Raw genomic sequence first — 24,840 nt, 5'->3', positions numbered from 1 at the left:
TCCATGTCCAGTTCTAGCTGTTGCTTCTTGACTTGCATACAGTTTCTCAGGAGACAGGTAAGGTGATCTGGTATTCCCATTTCATGAAGAATTTTCCACAAGTACTTCTCTGCTGTCTTCTTGATCAATATTGTCATCAACAGGAGAATGTTGGATCCCATGAAAAAAAGATATCTCACATCCAAGGGCAAAAGAGAAGCTCCAACAAGACAGCAGGAGGGGTGAAACAGTGTTTAGAATTAAACCCCATACGCACCAGAGATGCTCAGAGGGCTCAAACAAAACCTTGTGCGCACCAGGACCCAGAGACCCCACAGAGACTGAGCCAGAGCTGCCTTTGAGTGTTTGGTCAGCCGTGGCCTGCCACGGGGACGGGGGCCCTGCCTGCAGCAGGCCTTGAGGCACAGTATGTGGCGTAAGTCCTCCTGGAGGAGGTCGTCATTAACCCCACGATAGAGCCCCCAAGCAGACAACCCGCAAACCGGAGAACAATGACACCAACGAAGTTCTCTCACTGCTGCAAGAGTTACAGAGGCCACAACAGATCTCCCAACCTGGGGATCTGGCAAAGGGGCTGAGAACCCCCAGGGAATTTGACTTTGCAGACCAGTGGGATTTGATTACAGAACTTCCACAGGACTGGGGAAACAGACTCTTAGAGGGCACAAAAAAAACCTTGTGCACACCAGGACCCAGGAGAAAGGAGTGGTGACCCCATAAGAGACTGAGCCAGATTCACCTGTGAGCATCCAGGAGTCTCCGTCAGAGGCGTGGGTCAACAGTGGCCTGCTGCAGGTCAGGGGCACTGAATACAACAGTTCTAGGAGCCATGGTGTGCTGGCCTAAGTCCTTTTGAAGGAGGTTGCCATTACTGCCATTACCCCTACTGTAGTTTGGCCTCAGGACAAACTACAGGGAGAGAATACAGCCCCACCCATCAGCAGAAAACTGGACATCTCTGTTGCTCACCCTCAAAGGACCTAAACAGCACCCCAGGCTTTTTCAGAGCATGATTACCCAGAAGAGCTAAGAACAGACTGGATGTGCGTCTTTGCTCTATTTTCAGAACCAAGCACTCTGTGCCGTCAGAAATTGCTGATGAGCACAATAATTTTAGTTCAGATCTCTACCAGGGAATTTTCTTTCTTTGGACGTCACAAATATTGCATTAGTATCCTAAAAGGACTTTGAAAACATCCTTGGAGCTCTTTGAAGTCTGTGTGAGGGTCTTGAATATCCCTATGACTCATGAGCAAAAGGCATAAAAATATTCTCCACTGTTCTGGAAAGCTGTGGGTTGCATGGCCACACATCCCACCCAGCACCTCTAAGCTAGCGCTTAGGGTCTCCATTAGGAGCCAGGCATAGGAATGACCCACCCAGGGTGTGGTCCCTCTCTGCGCCCCGTGTCACAGGAGGTACACACTCCTCCAGTGCAAAACCTGTTTCCTCCAAGCATCAGCTTTCTGGAGCCTGGGCTGGCTTGTGTGAGCTCCATGATCCCGTGCCTTGGGAAAGGGCGCCAGGAAGCAGACGCGGCCATCAAATTCTCTGTTCTGTTGCAGCCCGTGGGATGCTGAGAGAGATCTCACCCCTACCAGAGGCTCCTTCCCCATCAGCTCCCAGGAGAAAGCAGCAACAACAGTTATTTGATGATTGAGACTTCTCAGAAATCCTTTTTACCCTATCTATATATATTCTCTTTTAGATTCTCATCATTATAGTTTATGACAAGATAAGACTATAGTTCCCTGTGCTATACAGTAGGATCTTGTTTATTTTATGTATCGTCGTGTGTATCTGTTAATCCCAAACTCCTCATTATCCTTCCCCCTTGCCCTTTGGTAGCTATAAATTTGTTTTCCATGTCTGCGAATCTGTTTCTGTTTTATAAATAAATTCATTTAAATCATTTTTTTTTAGATTTCACATATAAGTGATATCATATGTGTCTCTATCATATCATATCATATTTGTCTCTAGCGGTCTGACTTTGTATGATCATCTCTAGGCCTACCCAAGTTGCTGCAATGGCATTATTTCCTTCCTTTTTATGGCTGAGTAGTGCTCTGGGATGTGTGTGTGTGTGTGTGTGTGTCTGTGTGTACACCACAAAGTCTTTATCTATTCATCCGTCAGTGAACATTTAGGTTGCTTCCACGTCTTGGTTATTGTAAATAGTGCTGCTGTGAACACTGGGGTATATGTATCTTTTCAAATTAGAATATTCTTCAGATACATGCCCAGGAGTGGGATGGCTGGATCATATGGTAACTCTGGCTTCCCCAGTGCCTCAGGGGTAAAGAAACCACCTTTGATGCAGGCAGTCCAGGAGATGCAGATCTTCCTGGGTCGGGAAGATCTCCTGAAGGAGGACATGGCAACCCACTCCAGTATTCTTGCCTGGAGAATCTCATGGACATGGCAGCCTGGTGGGCTGCAGTCCAGAGGATCGCAAAGAGTTGAACACGACTGAAGTGACAGCATGCATGCACGCATGGTAATAACTCTATTTTTAGTTTTTAGGGAACCTCTATACTGTTCTCCATAGTGGCTGCACCAATGTACATGGCTACCAACAGTGCAGGATGGTTCCTTTTTTTCTACACCCTCTCCAGCATTTGTTATTTGTAGACTCTTTGATGATGGCCATTCTGACCAGTGTGAGGGGATACCTCTTTGTCGCTTTGATTTGCATTTCTCTAACAATGAGTGATGTTGAGCATCTTTTCATGTAAAATCAATTGACACTGGCACAACCCTCGGAGATGCTAACACCCTGCCTTTAGTATCACCTCAGTGACTTCATGGTGCAAAACCCGCTTGATTCAAAGTGAGTGTCTGGAATATGTTCAAAATGCCTTCCTTGAGGTGTAGTGATGAAAAGGTGAACATGGAGGCTGTGAGAGGCATTCAGGACTCTGTGATGTACAAGCACCAACAAACACAAGAAGAAGCCAGACTTGGAAAGATCCAACAGCTTAAGCTTTCGAACTGCATGGTGGGGAAGAGGGACAATTCTTAGAAAGCATGCAGAACAGACTCAGAGGGCAATAACACGGTGCTCTTTTTCAGCTCAAATTGGCAAAAATTCTTCCAACTTCATCTAAAAAAAAAGTGTTGTTATACAGTAGACGTGGAGAGATCATTACAAGTATGAGTGATAGAAATTAATAAAGATGTGTTAATAAGACACTTAATAAAATGGCACATTTTCAATTTGGATATTTCGGTTTTGATATTACTCAAAACATGAGGACAACAGATAACACTGCCAAATCTGGGGTAGGGAGGGGAGAGGGGCATCTTACAAGAAATAAAGTAAGGAAAAATAGAGAAGCAACCCTTCATACATAGCTCAGTTGGTAAAGAATCCTCCTGCAGTGCAAGAGACCCTGGTTCGATTCCTGGGTTGGGAAGATCTGCTGGAGAAGGGATAGGCTATCCACTCCAATATTCTTGAGCTTCCCTTGTGGCTCAGCTGATAAAGAATCCACCTGCAATGTGGGAGACCTGGGTTCGATCCCTGGGTTGGGAAGATCCCCTGGAGAAGGGAAAGGCGACCCACTCCAGTATTCTGGCCTGGAGAATTCCATGGACTGTATAGTCCATGGGGTTGCAAAGAGTCGAACACGACTGAACGACTTTCACTTTCAGAGAAGCAACCCAGTACGGGAGGGAAGTTCAGATTTGGGGGTCAAAGGGAAGTAAATAAAAAACTGGAGAAGCTATATAATCTTGCTGGGACTCAGCAAGTCCCAGCAAGTCCCAGTTCCTCCTTGGTCAATTGGGAATAATAGAGCTTAACTTACAGAGTTGTTATGAGAACAGAAGATAGTATGAAAAGCACTTACCCATGGCCATTCAATAAATGGCAGCCACTCCTGCTACTGGAAGCTAGTATTCTGGGATGTAAACAAGCTGGTGTCATATGGTACCACAGAGGAAGGTGGGCCAGGCATGGTGGAAGGAAAAAGTGGTAAACTTGGGGTGCAAATAACAAAGAGTTGGAGAAGCAGGGGGCTGATGGAAAGCAGTGGCTGACCCCCCAAACTGATGTCCTTCACTCTATAAAGTAGAGAAGATGAGCTGAGCTTCCTCAGCATCAAGGGTACAGTTCTGGGCCCTACTGGATCAGGCCAGATTCCATATCTAAGTAGCCAAATGAATCTGTGGGCTGCCTTCCCAGACCACACACTTTAACACAAGGGCCAGGGACTTAGATTCCCTGAGCATCTACTATGTGCCAGCATGATGCCTGACAGCACAAACCTGGCACAAAAGGTTAAAGCCTGAGATGAGTAGATATTTACCTATCTTACTATTGGAAATCAGTCCTGAATATTCAGTGGAAGGACAGATGCTGAAGCTGAAACTCCAATCCTTTGGCCCCCTGATGCGAAGAGCTGACTCACTGGAAGAGCCCCTGATGCTGGGAAAGAGTGAAGGCAGGAGAAGAAGACGACAGAGGATGAGATGGTTGGATGGCATCACTGACTCAACGGACATGAGCCTGAGTAAACTCTGGGAGTTGGTGATGAACAAAAAGGCCTGGCATGCTGCTATCCATGGGGTCGCAAAGAGTTGGACAGGACTGAGTGACTGAACTGAACTGAACTGAAACATCTACTCATCTCAGGCTTTAACCCTCTGTGTTGGAATAGTAAGAGAATAAAAGGGGGGAGTGAAAGTGTTAGTAGCTCAGTCGTGTCTGACTCTTTATAATCCCATGGACTGTAGCCCACCAGGCTCCTCTGTCCATGGGATTCTCCAGGCAAGAATACTGGACTGGGTTGCCATGCCCTCCTGTAGGGGATCTTCCTAACCCAGGGATCGAATCCAGGTCTCATGCATTTCAGGCAGATTCTTTCCCACTGAGCCATCAGGGAAGTCAAAAGGGGAGGAGAGCGATGTCCAAATTCCTATGTCATAAAATCAGATATAAAAATGCATTTCATGCTTGTTCATGCTTGACCAGTCAAGACTATAGGGTCCTGTACGGATATGAAAATCTCTAAAAAGCACACACAGAGTTTAAGGCCGAAGTCAAAACTGTCTGCTCCAAGCAAGAGCTACGTGAGACTGGATATCAACTGCAATGATACCGAAATTGCTTGGAACATTTTTAATATTTCTTTTGTTCCCTTTGGACTTTAAAAAAAAGATATTTTCAGGGTACAACTTTTACTTCTTTAAAGGTAAATTTAACTGTCACAATAAGAAGGCACCTAGAGTCTAGACCGCTAATGCTGAGTAATAGCACTGGGATAAAAACAAGGCTGGTTCAGAAGCAGTGAAACTGATGTCCTTGTGCTTTTAGTCCACCTGTCCTTGCCCTGCTGCCCGACCCACCCCAGTGCCGATGGCAGGGACCCCGTCCTCCCACAGCCTGTGGCTCACAAGAGTTATGCTGCTTGATCAGATATTTCTGGCTTTTCACCTTCCAGACACATGGTAGGATTGCATTTCCTCAGGTCCTTTAGCTGGGTGAAGCCATGTGAAATGTTTCAGAAAGTTACGAGTGGAATGTTGGTGGGAGATTTCACTGCTGAAAAGAGACCTTCTAGATTTCTGTTTCCCTCTGCACGGATCAGACACACTTGAAATAGTGGCTGCCCCATTGGTCTGGGACCCTGACTGACAAGAATGAGCAGAATCATTCAACCTTTGATCCAACTCTCCATAGATATGTGGCATGAATGAGACATGAATCTTGGTTAAATTCCCTACTTGTCCAGTGGTTAGGACTCCGAGCGTCCAAGGCAGGGGGTACGGGTTCGATCCCTGCTCGGAGAACTAAGATTCTGCATGCTACATGGCACAACCAACAGGAAAAAAAGAATCTTTGTTGTTTTATGCCGCTGAGATCGGGGGGCTATTTGTTACTGCAGCAGAACCTAGGCTATCCTGACTAGTACAATGAGAAGCAGCTCTAGCTCTTCAGGGTCTCACTGGAATTCAGTGAACAGTGTCTGCTTTTTCCAGGCATGAGGTTAGAAACAACCTCCTATTGTTCTTTGTACTGGGACATTTAGGACAAAACAGGCTCTGAACAAGAAGAGGAACTTCAAAATCACTCCGAAAGATGAAGTACTCTTAAAGAGACTACCTTGAAAGACTGCATTTATTTGTAAGTATTAAATTTTATTTGTTACCACAATGAGGGACCATTAGATCCCTATCAGAATGGCTAAAATTAAAAACAGTGAGAATACCAAATGCTGGCAAGGATGCAGAGAAACTGGATCACTCACGCCTTGCTAGAAAGAAAGCAAAATGGTACAGCCACTCAGAACAGAAATGCAGCAGTTGCTTACAAAACCAATTATACGCTTACTATACAGCCCAGCGATTTCACTCAGGCAAGTGAAAACATGTTCTCACAAAACCTATATATAAATGTTGACAGCAGATTTATTCATAGTATCTGCAAACAACTCAATATACTTCCGCGGGTAAATATATACACTATGGTAAATCTATACCATGGACTACTACTCAGCAAGAAAAAGAAACAAAGGTTTGGTATGTGAAACAACTTGGATGGATCCCAAAGGAATTATGCTAAGTGAAGAAAAAGAGATATAAATATACGGGATTTTTGAAAAGATAAAATTACAGAATTGGAGAACAGGTTAGTGGTAGCCAGGGGTTAGGCAAGGTGGGAGGCAGGGGTCTGGCTCAGGCTATAGACGGGTGAGATAAGGAACTCTGATCATGGAATTGTTCCATACCTTGACTTAATTACCACACGAATCTACACATGTGGTGATGACACTGCAGAGAATTAAATACAAACCAACACAAGTACATGCTCATCTGAATGAGGTCAATGGATTTTAACAGTATCCTAGTGGCAACACTAAACTAGTTATTTAAGAGCCCATCAACGGGCGTACTGGGTGAAGGATGAACATATCTGCATGATTTCTCACAACTGCATGTGAGTCCACAATCACAACACAACAAAAAGCTTTCTAAAAACCTTAATTGGCTAAAAAACCAAGAAACAAAAAGAAGCCCAACTGTATCTTTATTCCCTGTCCCCTTATCCTGGTGCATCTTACTTTCTTCCTTTATTTTTGGCTGTTCTGGGCCTTCACTGCTGCGAAGCTTCACTCCAGCTGCAGCGCATGGGCTTCTCACTGCAGCGGCCTCTCCCAGGGAGCAGAGCTTCTGTGGCATCAGCCTTTAGCAGCTGTGGTGCATGGACTCAGCAATTGTGGTGCTGGGCCTTAGCTGCTCTGAGGCACGTGGGATCGTCCTGGACCAGGGATCGAACCCATGTATCCTGCACTGGCAGGTGGGTTTGTTACCACTGAGTCACTGGGGAAGCCCCTTTCTAATTTTCTTTAGAGCACTTAAACTACTAAACATCCCATGTGTTTATCTGTTATTTTTTGCCTCCTCTGCTGATATGTAAGCTCTACATGGATAGAGACTGTTTTGTCTTCCTGGTGCCTAGAACATCTCTGGCACCAAGTTGACCCCCAGGATCGATTTGTGGAATAAGTGAATGAATGTGAAATATGAATGAATGAATGTACTTTCATTGCAGCACTTTCAACATTTTGGCAAGCTCTAAAACCTAAACAAAACAATTTGATCAACATTTTGCACATTTTCTAACTCCAAGGTCTCAGTGCAGAACTATTCCTTTTACAACAACAGAAATGTAACTCATCTTCCCAAGTACACAATGCCTGCTTTGCTTTCAGCCTCCAGAGATTCAACCCGCCTCAGCAGAGGTGAAAGAATGAACCGAATTAGATAATTACAGAAGAATGCATTTCAGCTTGGGTGCCATTTGGCAAGCATAAATTCTAGGTCAGCTTCATGGATGCTTTATAAACTCAAGCAAAAAAAAAAAAAACAAACCTAATAGTAGTCAAACAAAAATGCCATATTTGAACCATGTATCATAAGTTGGAATTAAATAATTACTCCTTTTTTTCTTTTTTGGCCACATGCCTTATCTCAGTGAAGCTGAGTTTATTCTAAGGAGCCAATTAAATGACCATCAAGGCCAAGCCGAGGCCAGGAACTTGAAGTGAATTGCAAACCAAACAAAAGAACAAATTGCACTCATTTCCTGGATCTGAAACCAAACCTTAACATGAACTGTTTACTGAAATGTGAACCAGCTAAAGTTTGAGAGTAATTTCCAAACACACCTGAGGATTCAGTCTAATCAAGTAACCGAACCCATATATATTTAAAAGCTTTTGAACAGACTCGGAAACTCACGTTGCTAAACAAATCCCAGAACAAACTCGAATGAAACTAATACTTCTTTATGGTGAGTTGACTAAGGAAGACACAATAGAAATATGATGATCAACCTTCTCTTTTCTGAGTCAACATTATAATATGGTAAGTTTGAACACAATTCAGCCTGCAATTATTTTTCCAAGGGAGACTATACGATCCTTTGATAGGTGTGTACTATGTGTAGGAGGAGGAAGGACGAAGTTAGCGGGGTCAGAATTATAACCGACAAGGAAAGGACTCAGAGGAGATGAAGGGGACGTGTGACCTTAGAGATGGGAAACCCAACCCTGTCTGGAGGCTTCGTTTTCATACTAGGAAGACACAGGGTCGTCTAGACACCAGAGTCGCAGGAGACACACCCTTTCCGGAGGACGGAGGGCGGCCCTGGGCCCTGGAGCGGCAGGTGCCTTACCTGTGGAGAGCTGGGCGGGGAGCGGGTTCATTTCCTTGTCCACCATCTTCTGGTACAAGGCCCTCAGGCTGAAAGGCTCCACCGTGAAGGGCAGCGTCCCGGTCAGCATGGCATACATGTTCACACCTCTGAAAGGAGAGACACACCAGAGCGTGAGGCCGGAAGACGAGCCGGGAAGAGGAAGACGGGGCGGCCCAGGGGCATGGGCATCAGGGCCCTGCCACCCCACGGTCCCCGGCCCGCTCCGTCGCCTCCTAGAGCGCCCAGCTCTGCCCTGAAACAGCAAGCGTGAGCGGCTCGGGTGGGGGCACAGCTGGGAAGAGCTGGGCCGCGGTGACAACGGGGTTTAAGGAGCGTCCAGGTGACACGAATGAACTTGTTATAAACCAGGAGCGGACTTAGACGTAGCATCACCAGAGGGGAGAGGCGGGAGATAACTCAGGAGTTTGGGATTAACACACACACACACACACACACACACACACACACACACACACACACACACACACACACACACACACACACACACACACACACGCCACTGGATAGCACAGGGAACGCGACTCAATATTCTGTGATAACCTATTTGGGAACGAGTCTGAAGAAGAATGAATCCGTGTATCTGAATGACTGAAGCTCTTTGCTCTACACCTGAAACTATCACAATATTGTAACTATCTTCCAATATAAAATAAAAATTAAAAAGAAATAAATTGAGGGACTTTCCTGGAGGTCCAGTAGTTAAGACTCCACACTTCCACTGCAGGGGACACGGGTTCGATCCCTGGTCAGGGAACTAAGATCCCACAGGCCACGGGGCACAGCCAAAAGATAAATTAATTAATCAACTTTTAAAAAGTAAATAAAGAGCTTCAGAAGCTACCCCCGGAAGAAGGGGAAACTATGTCCTTTTCTTCTGGAAGGAAGTCCAGACCAAATGATATGAAAAATGCCTGGGAAATCTCGTGTAAGTGTGAACTTCGAATAAAAGTAGTTCCGCCATGATGCGGTTTTCAAGTATAGTTTACAAGGTGGAGCCAGTAGGAGGCCAGACCAAAAAGATACACGGCAAGACCCTCCACGGGAGGGCAAGTCACAGTCTGGCCAGCCTGCTTGGCTACTACTCAGCCCTTGGAGACAGAAGTCTCACACCCCAAACTGGTGTTTTGCTCTTCTCTTGAATTCTGTTTTGGCCTGTACATAGAGAAATTCCTTTGGAGGTGGGGAGGAAGGGAGGTCTCTTTCCCAATCTTATTTTTCATATCATTTTTTATTGGGAGATTCCGCCATCCAGCTCACATGTGGTCAAAATGCCTTCTGAATGGGCTTTACTGCCTACATCCAAAGCCAAACTAGAGAACAGCAACATCTCTTGGAGGATTTTCTTTTCCTGATGTGCACAACCTAATATCATTTTGATGAGATTTCCTGATGGGGTGAAATGCCTGGCCTGCCAAGAGGTCTCAAGTGCTCAAAAGCACCCTAGGGAGTGTTTTAAAAAGAGGCAACAAGATCTCCAGTCAAAACAAATCCAGTGAGACTGATTGAAATGAAGACCCGTGGGGCCCATTCCACTGAGGTGCCTCTGAATTACGGCACTCTGGAGAGGGACAGGTCTGGAACCCACGGGCTCGGCTAGATGTCATTCTCGAATTGCAGACGTATGCTAAGACCCAGTTCTTGCTCTGTAACTTGAAGTGGAGTTAGGGAGACGGATACATCTCCATTCACTTCTCAAATGCTTGCAGGCTGACTCTCGGTCTCAGGCAGTGGTATTGATGGCTGGTCCCCAGGGGGGATACCAGACAAGGAGCTGCCATCTCAGACTTAGAACTGGGTGAAGGCAGACAACCAGCAAATCAACAAATAAATAAGTACAATCCTTTCAAGTAGTGAGTGCAGGGGGATAAGAAAATGCTGAAGTCTGCTGCTCTGGACCCCAGAGGAGTTCAATTAAGGGAGAGACACGACTATAATAAGTACTTGAAGATGGAAGCCCTCTCGGGATAGGTATACGTGTGTGAGTTTCTGTCTCGGCCAACTGGTTATGAGGATAAATCATGTGGGCCAAGAAGTGGAGACAAAAGGGCTTCCCTGGTGGTCCAACGGTTAAGAATCTGCCTTGCGAGGCAGAGCACACCAGTTCGATCCCTGATCCAGGAAGATTCCACTCGATGCAGGGTAACCAAGTCGATGTGCCCCAACTATGGAATCCACTCGCTGCAACCCCCGAAGCCCGAGTGCGCTGGGGTCTGTTTTCTGCAATGAGAAGCCTGTGCACCGCAACTAGAGAGTAGCCCCCACCCGCAGCAATGAGAGAAAGCCCTTGCTCAGCAACAACAACCCAGCACAGCCACAATAAATAAATCAATATTTAAATTTTAAAAAAGGAAATGCAGGTAAGAATGCACACACCAGGTAATCATCTGGCATGAAGTGGGTGAAGGGGGCTCAGAATGGGGACCAGCAGACTAAGGCACGTTGTTCATTAAGTTCTGAATGGGAGGGACAGCGTACGGTGGCAAAAGAGAGGAGGAAAATTAGCAATAGGGACGTTTGAAGGGGAGACACCAAGATGCAGTGTGGAAAGTTGGACGATGGTGGTGATATAACAGAAGCCAGGAAGCCGGGAGGAGAGGTAGTCTAGGAGCAGAGTAAAAGGGGATTAGGGGAACTAACCTGTTTGAGAACCTTCAATGCATTGCTGCATTGTGGGTATGTTTGAGGCAGAGCCAACCATCCTTGCTTGGAGGATTCTTAGAGACTGATAAAGAGGGAAAGCTAAGAGGGTCCTCCAAATTGTACCATTTGTGCATTTAAAGGGGTCTTGGACACATCGCTCTTGGGGATGGAAACCCCGTGGGACGTTCCACAAGGTTGTTGTTGGGGACCCGGGTAAAGCTTAAGAGTCAAGCTCATCCAGCCCCCTAAGGCAGCTCAGGCCATTCAGGGCAACTCTATGCATGGGCAAGGGCTTCAAATACTGAGCCAGAGTCTACAACTCCTACCCATCAGCTGGGGGACCAGCCAGTCCTGTCCCACTCACCTCGGTGTGCATTAATTCTGGCTCTGACACTCACACCTAAAGTTGAAGAGTCTGGTACTTAAACAAAACTATTTTTCCCACAGGTAGTTTTTTTTTTTATACTCAATCCATGTAGCAGGCTTCCCTGGTGGCTCAAATGGTAAAGAATCTGCCTGCAATGCAGGAGACTCAGGTTTGATCTGTGGGTCAGGATGATCCCCTGGAGAAGGAAATGCAACCCACTCCAGTATTCTTGCCTGGAGAATCCCATGGACCGAGGAGCTTGGAGGGCTACAGTCAATGGGGTCACAAAGAGTCGACACGACTCAGCAACTAAACAACAACAAACTGCTTATTTGACCAAATTCACTCCAGATTCCCACTTCTCTCGGAGAAGTTTATCATCAACAAAAACAGTCATAAATCTGTAAAGAAGACCCATGTCTCTATCCAGTATCTCTTACCTATAAAATGTGGATAATAATAGACCCTACTTCTCAGTTTGAATCAGAGTCAAATGAACTAAGCCACAGAAAGTACTGAATGCCATGCCTGGCATAATCTTAGTACTTGATAAATGTGACCTATTGTTTCATCACAAAACTTTTTAGAAACAAGAGATAAAAAGCTACAATTATTTTTGTACCGCATTGCCAAATAATAATGGAAATCTACATTAATAGTCCTATGGCCACAGTACATTTGAAAAGGGAAACCAGAGTGAGCATCTTAATCCCCCTCCCCTGGAGTTTTCATACATGTTTAATATCTGGATAAGGAAAATCTAGCCCCTTTGACATTTCGGAAGGATGTGAGAATACCAAGGGAGAAATGTGGAATGCGCTGTATAAACCTCCGTAATCCCACAGAATTAGTAGAAGTTTCAAAACATGTTCAGAATTTCCTGATGTGTCTTTTGAAACATGGCCCAGGGGCTTTCTCGCTTCTCCCTGGCAGACATGGGGCCCCCAAGAACCACAGAGAGTTTGAAAGAAAGTAATGAGATATTGGGATGAAGGAGGGCGACATGCAGTGAGCTCAGTCGCTCTGTCATGTCCAACTCTGCATTCCCACGAACCATAGCCCACCAGGCTCCTGTGTCCACGGGATAATACTGGATATGGGTTGCCATTTCTTCCTCCAGGGGATTTTCCAGACCCAGGGATCGAACCCACATCTCCTGCATTGCAGGCAGATTCCTTACCACTGAGTCACCAGGGAAGCCCAAAGGAGGTTGATAAGAAATAAAATTCAAGGCTTCCAAACAGAGAAAATAAGGGTGAGTCACCAACGGATGCAAGCAAATCCAGAGACACTGACTAGGTGGAATACTTTAATGTCAAAAGAGAAAGAAAAAGTGCACCGGACGGGTAGCTGGAAGAAGAGAGGAAGGGGTCCCGGGAAATGTAGATGTGGAATCTTTGGCATTAAACCAGGGGCCCGGGGACATTCCTGATGGTCCAGTGGTTAAGAACTTGCTGTGCAATGCAGGGGTCTCGGGTTCAGTCCCTGGTCAGGGAACTAAGATCCCACATGCCCAAGGGCAACTAAGCCTGTGGGCCAAAACTAGAGACCTCACGTGCTGCAACTATGGCAGCCTGCACTCTACAGCCCTTGCGACACAATTAAGACCCAACGCAGCCAAATAAATAAATGAAAATAATTTTTTTTTTTATTAGGAGCCAAGTAGTAGCCCTGATATTTAGTCTAATACACAAAAATACTCCCTGGAGGGAAAGCTAGGGTATCACCTGGCATCTCCAAAAGGAAAGACAGAGGGACTCAGCTCCCTGGAGAGAAGTCAACCAGCAACTTTAACAAGACACAAGAGACAAAGTAATTGGCAGAGCTACGGTGTCGGGGAGAGTGTGAATACTGGTTCTCACGGGGCTGGTGGGCAGCTCAGCTTATACCAGAGTGAAGCCGAGAGAACCTTCAGCCGACATGCCTTGCTTCCATGTGATTCTTCAAGAAAGAAACTGCCTTTTAAAAATTAAAATAAATGCCTAAAAGCAATAGTCTTCCACATTTCAGTAACAACTTTCAGTACAGCCTCCAATTTAAGGTCTTAAAATAGAGTGGGAACAGATCCATCCATTTGGAAAATCGCAAAGTTCACTACTACTCCATTATATGGTCTGTGTTCAGCAAGATTGTTTTCTTGTAGATTTTAAGACCCCCCCCCTTTTTCCTTTCCTCCCTCTTCTCTTCTAAGTGTGCATGCTAGCTTCAAAAACACAAAGTCTTGGATTTTGTAACTGAAAAATCTCTGAAGCTAAAGAAAGTTTCTCTTTTAAAAGTTAATGTGTATGTACCCAGAGGAATCCCTCCTCCCTCGCCAAGCTTTTAAAAATGCTTTGCCAAAACCCTTTGGGGAGCTCAAGGCTTTTTAGGGCATAAGCCACCTTATCTCTTTGCATGGCCTTGCAACAAACTTTTCTCTGCTCAAAAAAAAAAAAAAAAAAAAAAAGGTCAAAAGCTCTAAACTACACCAAGAAGTGATCAGACTGTTCTTTCTGCCTGTTTCTCCTGCCATCTTTCATTTGAAGGGAGCCTGAATGGAGACAAAATGCTATCCTTCCAGATTTGAGCCCTGGAAGTAGCTGGTGGTGTCTGGTATACTTTTAGGAAACAGTTCTGGGGACTGAAACAAATTCTCCATTTCTTCCTCCTGAAAGCCTAGGTCTACATGGGGATAGCAGAACCAGAAACAAGATGGCGCCCCTCAGCCAACTTGTCTACCCGAAAGGACAGCACTGGGGCAGACTTCTCCCACTCAGCGTGCCTGGGAAGATGCTCTGGCTCTGCTGGGCAGGACACTCAACCAAGCCCCAGGTCCTCACACAAATGCTTCCCTCATTCCATGGCCCTGTGAGAGCAAAAAGCAGCTTTGGTGAAAAAAAAAATGTATTCTCAATCTCTGGGGGACAGAACTCTCCATCCCCTACCCTTAGAGACTCTCCAAAGTTCTCCAGAGAGCACTGTAATATTTTGAAAATTAAGTTAATTTTGATTCTTTTCATTTAAAAAGTATATCTGCATTGTTTTTTTTAATTAGCATATATGCCACTCTGAGGAAAAGTCAGTCAACAATTAAAAAAAAGGTTCACTGCAACAGAATGAACATTTAGTTTTTGTCTCTGAAATTTCAAATTCATTGGAGATAAAGATATAGATAATTCATTCATATGGATTAAAGGAAAGAAGTGAATTATTTTAGAGATATTCATATATGGTCCAAATACAAAAACACTGACCATTGAAAATAATGGGAATTCCCCAAGATGTTGTTGTTATTCAGTCACTAAGTTGTATTCTGACTCTGTGACCCCATGGACTGCAGCACGCCAGGCTCCTCTGTCCTCCGCTATCTCCCAGAGTTTGCTCAAATTCATGTCCATTAAGTCAGTGATGCTATCTAACCATCTCATCCTCTGTCATCCCCTTCTCCTCCTGCCCTTGGTCTTTCCCAGTACCAGGGTCTCTTTCAGTGAGTCAGCTCTTCCCATCAGGTGGCCAAAGTACTGGAGCTTCAGCTTCAGCATCAGTCCTTCCAATGGATATTCAGGGTTGATTTCCTTTAGGATTGATTGGTTTGATCTCCATGCTGTTCAAGGGACCGTCAAGAGTCTTCTCCAGCACCACAATTTGAAAGCATCAGTTTGTTGGCTCTCATAATTAATACCCTATAAATATTGCTTATTGCTGAGTCAGCTTGTATATTATATGTAATAGGATGTTAAAAATGGGACACCTCCCTCCCCCCACTTTTTCTTTCTCCCTCAATTTAGGCTGAATCTCCAGGATGATAAATGCTGCTGATTCGCATATCCCAAAGTGAGACCTGAGGCTGCCTGTGCAGGACTTGCAATGGAGAACCTTCTTTATGGTCAAACTCTCACATCCGTACGTGACTACTGGAAAAATCCTAACTTTGCCTAAATGGACCTTTGTTAGAAAGGGGAAGTCTCTGCTTTTTAATATGCTGTGTAGGTTTATCATAGCTTTCCTTCCAAGGAACAAGCATCTTTTAATTTCATGGCTGCTATCACCATCCTCACCATTTTCCATTTCCATCATTAATTCCTGATTCACTAGAGGAGGAGTCTCCCACAGGCCCCATTTGTGGGGAAGTTTTCTTTCCCATGGTTTCCTTGAATGACAAGCTGGTCTTCTTCCTGAACCAGTGTCAGAAAGGCCCCATGAACCTGTCAAGGTCAAAAAAAGAAAACAACCTCTGGAGATGGAAGCTTGCTTTCAATTTTGGAAGTGGATGCTTCGTTCTGTTGTTGTTTCAGAGCTATAAAGAGGGATGCTTTGTAATAACAGTGTCTGACCCAGGGAGAAAATTGGTCCCACTTTCACTCTTTTTTAAATAGCCTTTCAAATTAAATTCTCTTTGGGCTTTCCATTTCCAGTGCTGCCAGCCACATCGTGGGCACCAAATAGAAACCTACCCAGCATCTCAGAACAACAACCCAAAGTGGTGGGAAATTAATCTCTTTAAAAGGCTCTGAAGTTGTGTTTTCTCCAAGATTAAGAACAGAAGGAATCAGGCTTTTCATAGCTTCCTGCCTTTGCTCGACTGTTCCCTCTGCCTGAAAAGTTTCTCCTCCTCTTCTCCACCTGACGAACTCCTTCATCCCTCAGAAGCAGACTAAACTCTCTTCTGATGTCTTCTCTTTTTTAAAAAAAAATTTTATGTGGACCATTTTTTAAGTCTTTGTTGAATTTTTTGTTACAATACTGCTTCTGTTTTACGTTTCGGTTTCTTGGCTATGAGCCCTGTGGGACACGGGGCTGAGCCTGTACCCCGCGTACTGAAATGTGAAATCTCAACCACTGAACTGGCAGGGAAGTCCCTGCTGCCCTCCTGAATTTAACCCACCAGAGCAACCACACTTGTTCTCTGCACAGTGTCTCCTGACATGCTCTACTGGTTTAAAGGTGAGACTTCTAGGTCACCTATAAGCAAGTATCTTTGTCAGTTTGGCTACCATAACCCAACGGGGCGGTTTAACCACCAGAAGTCAATTTTCTCACAATTCTGGAGGCTGGAAGTCTGGATCACGATGCCAGCATGGTCAGGTTCCGCTGAGGCTTCTTTTCCTTGCTTGGAGATAGCCACCTTCTCCCTGTGTCCTCACACGTGACAGACTAAGCAAGCTCTTCTTAACAGCAATGCCATCATGAAGCCTCCACCCTCAAGGTTTCCTGAAGGCTCCATCTCCAAATACCGCCACATTGGGAGTGAGTGTTGTAACATATGCCTTTGGGGGAGATACCATTCAATCCACAGCAGAAAATTTTTTTGTGCACATTCTCAGTCGTGTCCGATTCTTGGCGACCCCATGGCCTGTAGCTTGCCAGGTTCCTCTGTCTATCTATAGAATTTTCCAGGCAAGAATACTTGGAGTGGGTTGCCATTTTCTACTCCAAAGGATGTTCCTGATCCAGTGATCGAACTGGCATCCCCTAAGTCTCCAGCATTACAGGCAGATTGTAGATAGCAGTAGATAAGTATGTTCAATTTGAAAAAATAACCACAAATTCCTTGTTACTCTTTCCATCCAGGGATAGAAAATATCTCTCCTCCTGACCCTGGGCTTAGCCATTGAGCCATCTGTTTTGCTCAAACAGACACTAGCCAATGTGACTCAGAGGACTCTTAAAAAGTATTTCTGCAGCAAGGCTTATCCTCTCTTACTCCAGGGACTTTTCCACCATCATGTGAACGAAATTCTACATACTGGTGGTTTTCTTTGCTTTCAGGTTTTCACGTAGCCAATAGTGCGTTGCCTATAGGGCACAGCAAGGACTGACACATCTGCCTTATGATCTGACCATCTGATGACCTCTGTTGGGGAGGCTTACAGTCCACTGGGGGTCGAGTATGAGGGGTGACCAAACCTCAGCTCGTCCGGTTCATCGGTCAGGTAGTGGACTTGACTTAAGAAAGGAAATGTTTCCCTCTTGGGAAGAGATCGGCTCTTGGGATCTGGACCAGTCAGTTTGCACTCACCTTTGACCTTTCCTGAGAGGGCAGAGTTTAAATAAGAGAAATTTATCATCTCACAATTCTGGAGGCTCAGAGTCTGAGCTAAGGGTGTCGCCGTGGTTGGTGTCTCCCGCGGGCAGTGAGGGAGGGTCCATTTCCCGCGGCCCCTGAGCCTCTGCTGGTTTGCTGGCCATCTGGGGTTCCTTGACTCAGATGGGTCACCCAGGTCCCTGCCTTCATCGTCACATGGCCTTCTCCCTGTGTCTCCCTGTGTCTAAATCTCCCCTTTATATGAGGACACAGTCCTACTGGAACAGAGCCCATCCTAATGACCTCATTCAACTCATTCAAGACCCCATCTCTAAGTAAGGTCATATTCTGAGGTCCTGGGGGTTAGGGCTCCCATATGTCTTTCTCTGGAGAGACACAATCAATGCAGAACATTTTGTTTTGCATCTGTTTACAACTGCCCCATAGCCTCTCCCTTCCTTTGGGGCAAAATTCACACCCCTTCCCACTGCTTCCCACGCCACAGCCTTCATACATCCTGTTCTGTCCTGCCTGGAGCCTCTGCCCACATCTTCTTCCTCCCATAGCTGATTCTTCTCATCCTCAGATTCGGCTTTGAGGTCTTCTCAAGAGGCCACCCCCATCCTTGTTCCCTGCAGCCCTCCCACTTCCTCCAGAGAGACTAGTGCAGTGAATTTACAGCTTTTTAAAAAACTGCCTTTCTGCCCCACTAGAATCCTACAAGAGGAAGAGCAACATGGCAGAAGCAGTAGAGGGTGACGATTAAAGGCAGAACTCGAGAGGCCAAACCGCCTTGGCCCATCCCCTGGCCCCATCACCCATCAGCCACGTTATCTGGGTGAGTGTCTACAGCTGTTTACGCCTCAGTGTCCTCATCTGCAAAGTGGGACAACACAGCATTCTCCCGAAGACTTCTGAGGCAGATGAGACGAGATAAGCTAAAACATGCAAAGACCTTAACACTGCCTAACACTCGGAGGGAGGTACGCAAGGGTTAACCACGATCATCACAGGAGTCGGACAGACCGTCGTGCATTCGGAATTCGGCTCAGTGCCTGGCTCCACAAATATGTGCCGAATGAACAAATCTCTTGTAAGCCAGTTTGTGGCTCACATAGCTTCCTATTGTTTTTTTAAGCTTTATCAACAGCTTCTAAAAAGGGCCTAGTTTATAGCATCCCTGTGAATGAGGTGTGGGTCATGGGGGTCTCATCCCCCTGGGGAATGTTCCAGGGAGTCAGCTAACACAGAGTTGCTCTGGGAAAACCCGGTTTCTAGAAAGAGTAAAACATGGTCCTTGGTGGCTGAGCAAGGGTGAGAATGTATTCCACCTTGACTCCCCATGTTGGGGACAGAACAAAGGACTCGGGGGCGGGGGCGTACTGGGGTTTCTGGTCTACCTGGACATCCCCCATGGGCCTCCAGAGCTTTGCCAGGATCAACTGAAGCCCAGAGTCTGTAAATTACATAATCACTTATCAAAGGCTTTCGCATACATTGCTTGACAGCATCATGACTAGAATGAGGCCTGATGAGAGCTTTCAAGAGACCTTCAGTTGCACATCATCATCTTAAAAAAAAAGAAAAATGCAACTGAGTGGAAGCTAGCAGAGAAGGACCCCCCTACCCCAGACATAGTCCTGCTGGCAGCCGGGGCGGAAGGGGGAAGCGAGGCCCCAGCATGCTAGTCTCGGGTCATCTCTGTTTCTTCTGCGGTTTCTTCTGAAGCTTCACTTCTACCTGGATGGAGCCACTGGACGGATGTGGACACAGCAGGTAGCAATGGACCAGGTCCCTTTATTTTAATCCCGGGGCCCCGAAACTAAGAAGGGGAGCATCTAAAATGGTCACTAAACGTGGATTCCTTTCCAGGGTCCAGGGACTCAGAAGAAGGGGCAGGAACAAAGTCTGAGCTTAATACTGACCTTAATACTGATCCTTCTGCAGCCTGTCATTTTCATTTTCATTTTTAAAAGTTAATTTTTATTTGACTGTAGTTGCTTTACAACGTAGCGCCAGTTTCTACCATACAGCAAAGCGAACCAGCCATATGCACACACACCTCCCCTCTTTCCTGGACCTCCTTCCCGCTCAGGCCACCACAGTGCATTAAGCAGAGGCCCTGCGCTGCACTCTGCCTCCCCACCAGCTGTCTATTTCATACACAGCATCACGGGGCACTAGTAGTAAAGAATCCACCTCCCAACACACAGGGGACGCAGGAGACCCAGGTTCAATCCCTGAGTGGGTAAGATTCCCTGAAGAAGGGCATGGTAGCCCACTCCAGTATTCCTGCCTGGAGAGTCCCACGGACAGAGGAGCCTGGCGGCTATAGTCCATGGGGTTGCAAAGAGTCGGACTCGACTGAACAACTGACACACGCACCCATCAGTTGAGCCTAAGTGTCAGTCCCAATCTCCCAATCCACCCCACCCCCCTTTCTCCCTTAGTGGCCATACATTTCATTTTCCTTCGTATTTCTCCACGCAAGAGAAATAATCAGTCTCCGTTTTGGTGTTCCCAGGACAGGACAAGAGGCCCCAGGCAGTTAGTTATAAGGCCACGTGGTCGCCTACAGCTCTGACGAGCCACAGGCTCCTTCCTTCCTTCCTTCCCTCCACCAGCAGTTCTAGACTTTGCGGAGACGCCTGTTTTGTTAGTCATGGGCCAGAAAGGGTCCCGCTCACACAGGCTGAGCTTCGTCACCATGACGACCAGTGATGACGCTGTACTATCCGGCCCCTTCGAGAGCAGGACCTCAGGAACAAACCGTCACCCCCTCTCCAGCCTCTCTTTCCCTTTGATCACTGTGTCACCCGGCCCAGTCCCTATCACGACCCATTCTCCACATGGTTTTTTTTGGAGGAGAGGGGGTTTGTTGTTTCTTTTTGTTTTTTGGTACACAAACTATTCTGTTCAAAGCTTTCCATTTAGTATAAATACATTCCCTAAATGCTGAGGAAAGAGAGTGATTATAGACTCAGACTTTCATATTCACCAATTCATACATGCATATGTGCATGCTCACTTAGTCATGTCTGACTCTTTGCAACCCCACAAAGACTGTAGACTGTCAGGCTCCTCTGTGCATGGAATTCTCCAGGCAAGAATAGTGGAGTGGGTTGCCATTTCCTCCTCCAAGGGATCTTCCCGACCCAGGAATCAAACCCGCATCTCCTACAGCTCCTGCACTGGCAGGCAGGCTCTTTACCTGCGGAGCCACCTGGGAAGCCCCTGTTCATACATAAGTAACTATTAAGGGCAGATGACATGCCAGACACTTACAAGGGCATGAGTGGATTTCACCTGTGTATTGACTGTCATCCACCGGGGTTGGCTGCCTAGAGGGCTGTGTTGAGAAGGAAACTGAGGCCCATCTGGGCCCAACATAAAAAGAGTCTGTGAGTTGCAATGCTGTTAACATCACCCAGGGCATCTCAAAGAGGAGGCACTCTTTGCCTCTGCTTCCGACTACCACCACCCTGCACCAGGGGTCTCCAGCTAGTCAGCTGCACATGGCACCCTCTGCACACGGCACCCCCTGCACACAGCACCCCCTGCACACGGCACCCTCGGCACACAGGCACCCCCTGCACACGGCACCCTCGGCACACAGGCACCCTCTGCACACGGCACCCCCTGCACACGGCACCCTCGGCACACGGCACCCTCGGCACACAGGCACCCTCTGCACACGGCACCCCTTGCACACGGCACCCTCGGCACACGGCACCCCCGGCACACGGCACCCTCGGCACACGGCACCCTCTGCACACGGCACCATCTGCACACAGAACCCCCTGCACTCGGCAGCCTTCTCACATCCTCTGGAGAAGTGGGAGGAACCCGGAGCTCAGCCTGAGGCTTGAAGAGCCCTGAGGGCCAAGCGCAGCTCCCCAGCCTACAGGCTGAGTGGCCCTGAGCCACACTAACCACCAAGCCACCCTCCTGTTTGTGTGAAAGAGGGTAATAGCCGGCCTCACAGGTGGTCCTGAGGATCAAAGGAAATAGCAGACTCAGAGTCTCAGCAACGAGGAGGCTGACCCCCACTAACGTCTCACCCCCTGGCTGAATGAGCTGAGCTGTGCTTCCCGGGAGAGCCGGCCCTTTCTTGGAATGTTCAGGGAATTCTGGTGCCCTCTGATTCTCATTTCGTCTCTGGTTCCTCTGAATAATCTCCAACCAGACCTCCTGCAATCCCCTCACTCACTCACATTTCTCTGTTTGCTTCCTCTGCTGGCTTTAGCACTGACCCTCTAGCTTCTAGGGTTTCCCTGGTGGCTCAGACACTAAAGAATCTTCCTGCATTGCAGAAGACCTGGGTTCGATCCCTGGGTGGGGAAGATCTCCTAGAGGAGGAAACGGCTATCCACTCCAGTATTCTTGCCTGGAGAATCCCATGGACAGAGGGGCCTGGCGGGCTACAGTCTGTATGTGTGTGCTAAGTCACTTAGTCGTGTCCGATTCTTTGTGACCCCCAAGTAGCCCGCCAGGTTCCTCTGTCCATGGGATTCTCCGGGCAAGAATATTGGAGTGCGTTGCCATTTCCTTCTCCAGGGGATCTTCCTGACCCAGGGATCCAACCCACATCTCTTACGTCTCCTGAATTGGCAGGCAGGCTCTTTACCGCTAGTGCCACCTGGGAAGCCTGAGCTACAGACCACGGAGTCGCAAAGAGTTGGACAGGACTGAGCTACTAACACTTTCACTCTCTCCAGCCTCTGCTCACCTGGTTGAAATGACTGTCCTGCCCTCCATCCCTCCCTCCTCTCCTTCTCCTTCCTCCCTCTATCCCTCCTTCCTTCCTCCCTTCATTTTCCCTCTCCAGCCCAGGCTCCATGCCATGTGCTAGCCATCCCCAGAACAAGAGACGGACTCCACAGTGGCGACACTGATCAATACTGGAACATGGGGCTGGACGGGCCATTCGAAGAGCTGGGAAACAGCGTTCCAGGGGAGAGCACCACCGACTGCTGGCCGGGGCCGGGGGTGGGGTGGGAGGCGGGACAGAACAGATGAGGGGACTCAAAGGTACAGACTTCCGGTTAGAAAATAAACTAGCCACGGAGGTGTAGTGCACAGCCTAGGGAGTACAGTCAGTAACGCGGCACTAACTCCGTGCGGTGACAGATGGTTCCTGGGCTTCCCGCGCGGGTCAGTTCATAATATATATAAGCGTCGGGTCAGGGTGCTGCGCGCCTGAAACTAACATGATATTGTACGCCAGCTGCACTTCAATGAAAGGCGCAGCGACCGCGCAGCCCAGAGGCGGGGAGACAAAACAGAAGACAGCTTGCGTGAAGAACCCTGAGCAGTGGGCGGAGGGCAGTGGGTGAAGGGGCAGGAGAGGTGGGCAGGCCCACACGAGGTGCGGGGCCAGGGCCGAGGCTGGGATTTACGCTGACGCTGATGGAAAGCAGCAGAAGGACACGAGTGGCTCATGAAACCAAAGATCATCTTGGCGAGTGCTCGGTTGTTTTCTTCTCCCCCCTGCACCTTGCTGAATTTAAATTTAGGGCCTCTTGGGGCAGTTGGTGGAAAAACGACAGAAAGAACAGCGGTGGAAAGTGGGATCCTGGAGAATCACTGTGTATATATTCCAGGGCTGATCATTCATGCTCATTAAACACGCAAAGGTTATTTCATCAGAAAGGGGCCGCGGAGACAGCAGGAGGGAGACAGGTCATTAGAGGGCTGTTTTAGAAGCTCGGTAACTCACATGGACCAGACATCGATTTTGGGGCCGTATTTCTTCCTGGCAAGGAGTTCGGGAGCGGCGTAGGCAGGACTGCCACACTGCGTGCTGAATGGGTCGGAATGGCCCAGGATCCCTGCACAGTTGCTCAAACCAAAGTCTGCAAGAGGAGGACAAAACCAGCTCGGAATTAGAAAACTGTGGACGCGAACAAGGAGGGAGGTCGGGGGGAGGCAGCAGGAAAGGAAACATTCTTTGGGGCTAACACATCATTTCACATCCACCAGGAAACCCAGCAGCTGTGAACTGTAACCTTTGGATATGGGTCTCAAGACAGAAGAATGTCAGGCGGTGGTTCCCTGGCCAAACTGGAAATATTTTCTAGCAGGGCCTCACAATCAAATCCAGCGAGAGCTAAAAAGTATGCTGAACCAAAACATATTTTCATCAACTCTTGGGTTATGAGTCATCCAGGAAAACAAGACAGGCTTGCTTGCTTTCGAGGACTAAGGCAGGAGGAGAAAACGAGCCAACAGTCCTTGGAGTCAGCCTTCTGGCTTCCAAGTGGCCAAGGGGGAAGAGCCAAAGGAAGACTGATATTCTCTGGCGGGTGTTGGTGTCACCCCAGATGACACGCGATCCCACCCGTTAAAGAGTTGACTTTTTTTCAGCTGAATGTTTTCATTGCATGCAAGTCTCTTAAAAAAAAAAAAAATGTTCCCAATGCATGAGGCAACATATGGTGATTTGAAGAGAGGGGGAAAAATACATCCAGTGATTTAGACAATGCTGAGCGTTGGCTGGGGGGGAAAAATGCCAGAAAAAATAGCAATGAGAAGTAGACTAAACCTAGCAATGATCCAAGCAATGATCCGTTGCTTGGATCCTGGGTGATTAAGGCAGGGGGCAGAAGAAAGAAGCACTCAGCGCATCTAAAGCCACACTGGGTCCATTATGCCTTTTGTGCTCTGTTTACTTTTGATTTTACAGATAGGGCAGCTGACAGGTCATTAGAGAGCAGTTAGTGTCTGGTCCTCATCTGATATCTTTCCTCAAACTTTGCTGAGTGCAGAATTAAGATCATGCCTCCTCCTTTGAACTTCAATGTAAATATTTACGGTTCTGGTCCCCAAAGAGAAGACTCAGCCCAAGGGGCTCAGATAGAAAGGGGCTGTGGTCAGAGACAGACTCCACATTGGGGGAAAAAAACCCTTGCACTTTCTCAACTGCTAGGACATACACCTAACTTCGTTTTTTTCCTTCATGCTAACACGTCTCCACCTGCAAAGCCATGGCACTTGTGAAAGCTAGAGGCAAGCTCACGAAAAAAAACCCAGCAGGGGCCGGAAAGGCAGAGTTGTGAGTCCATGAAGTTACTCACACACCACGGGTCAAGATGCACCACAAAC

The 24,840-nt window shown here is 47.2% G+C and overlaps 1 protein-coding gene across 1 annotated transcript in view; it reads right to left on the bottom strand.

Moving 5' to 3' along the window:
* HUNK (hormonally up-regulated Neu-associated kinase) overlaps nt 1–24,840 on the bottom strand; it is a 122,626-nt gene that overhangs the window by 33,292 nt on the left and 64,494 nt on the right. Inside the window, exons 4-5 of the mRNA XM_065913751.1 lie at nt 23,456–23,591; nt 8,684–8,811 (exon numbers count right to left, since the gene is read on the bottom strand). Of these exons, the coding sequence (XP_065769823.1) occupies nt 8,684–8,811; nt 23,456–23,591 (264 nt within the window). The remainder of the gene's footprint in view (nt 1–8,683; nt 8,812–23,455; nt 23,592–24,840) is intronic.

Source organism: Muntiacus reevesi, chromosome 21 (assembly GCF_963930625.1).
Source record: "Muntiacus reevesi chromosome 21, mMunRee1.1, whole genome shotgun sequence".
Taxonomy (NCBI): Eukaryota; Metazoa; Chordata; class Mammalia; order Artiodactyla; family Cervidae; genus Muntiacus; species Muntiacus reevesi.
Note: the sequence above shows the minus strand (reverse complement) of the source record. Positions and strands in the feature narration are given on the sequence as shown.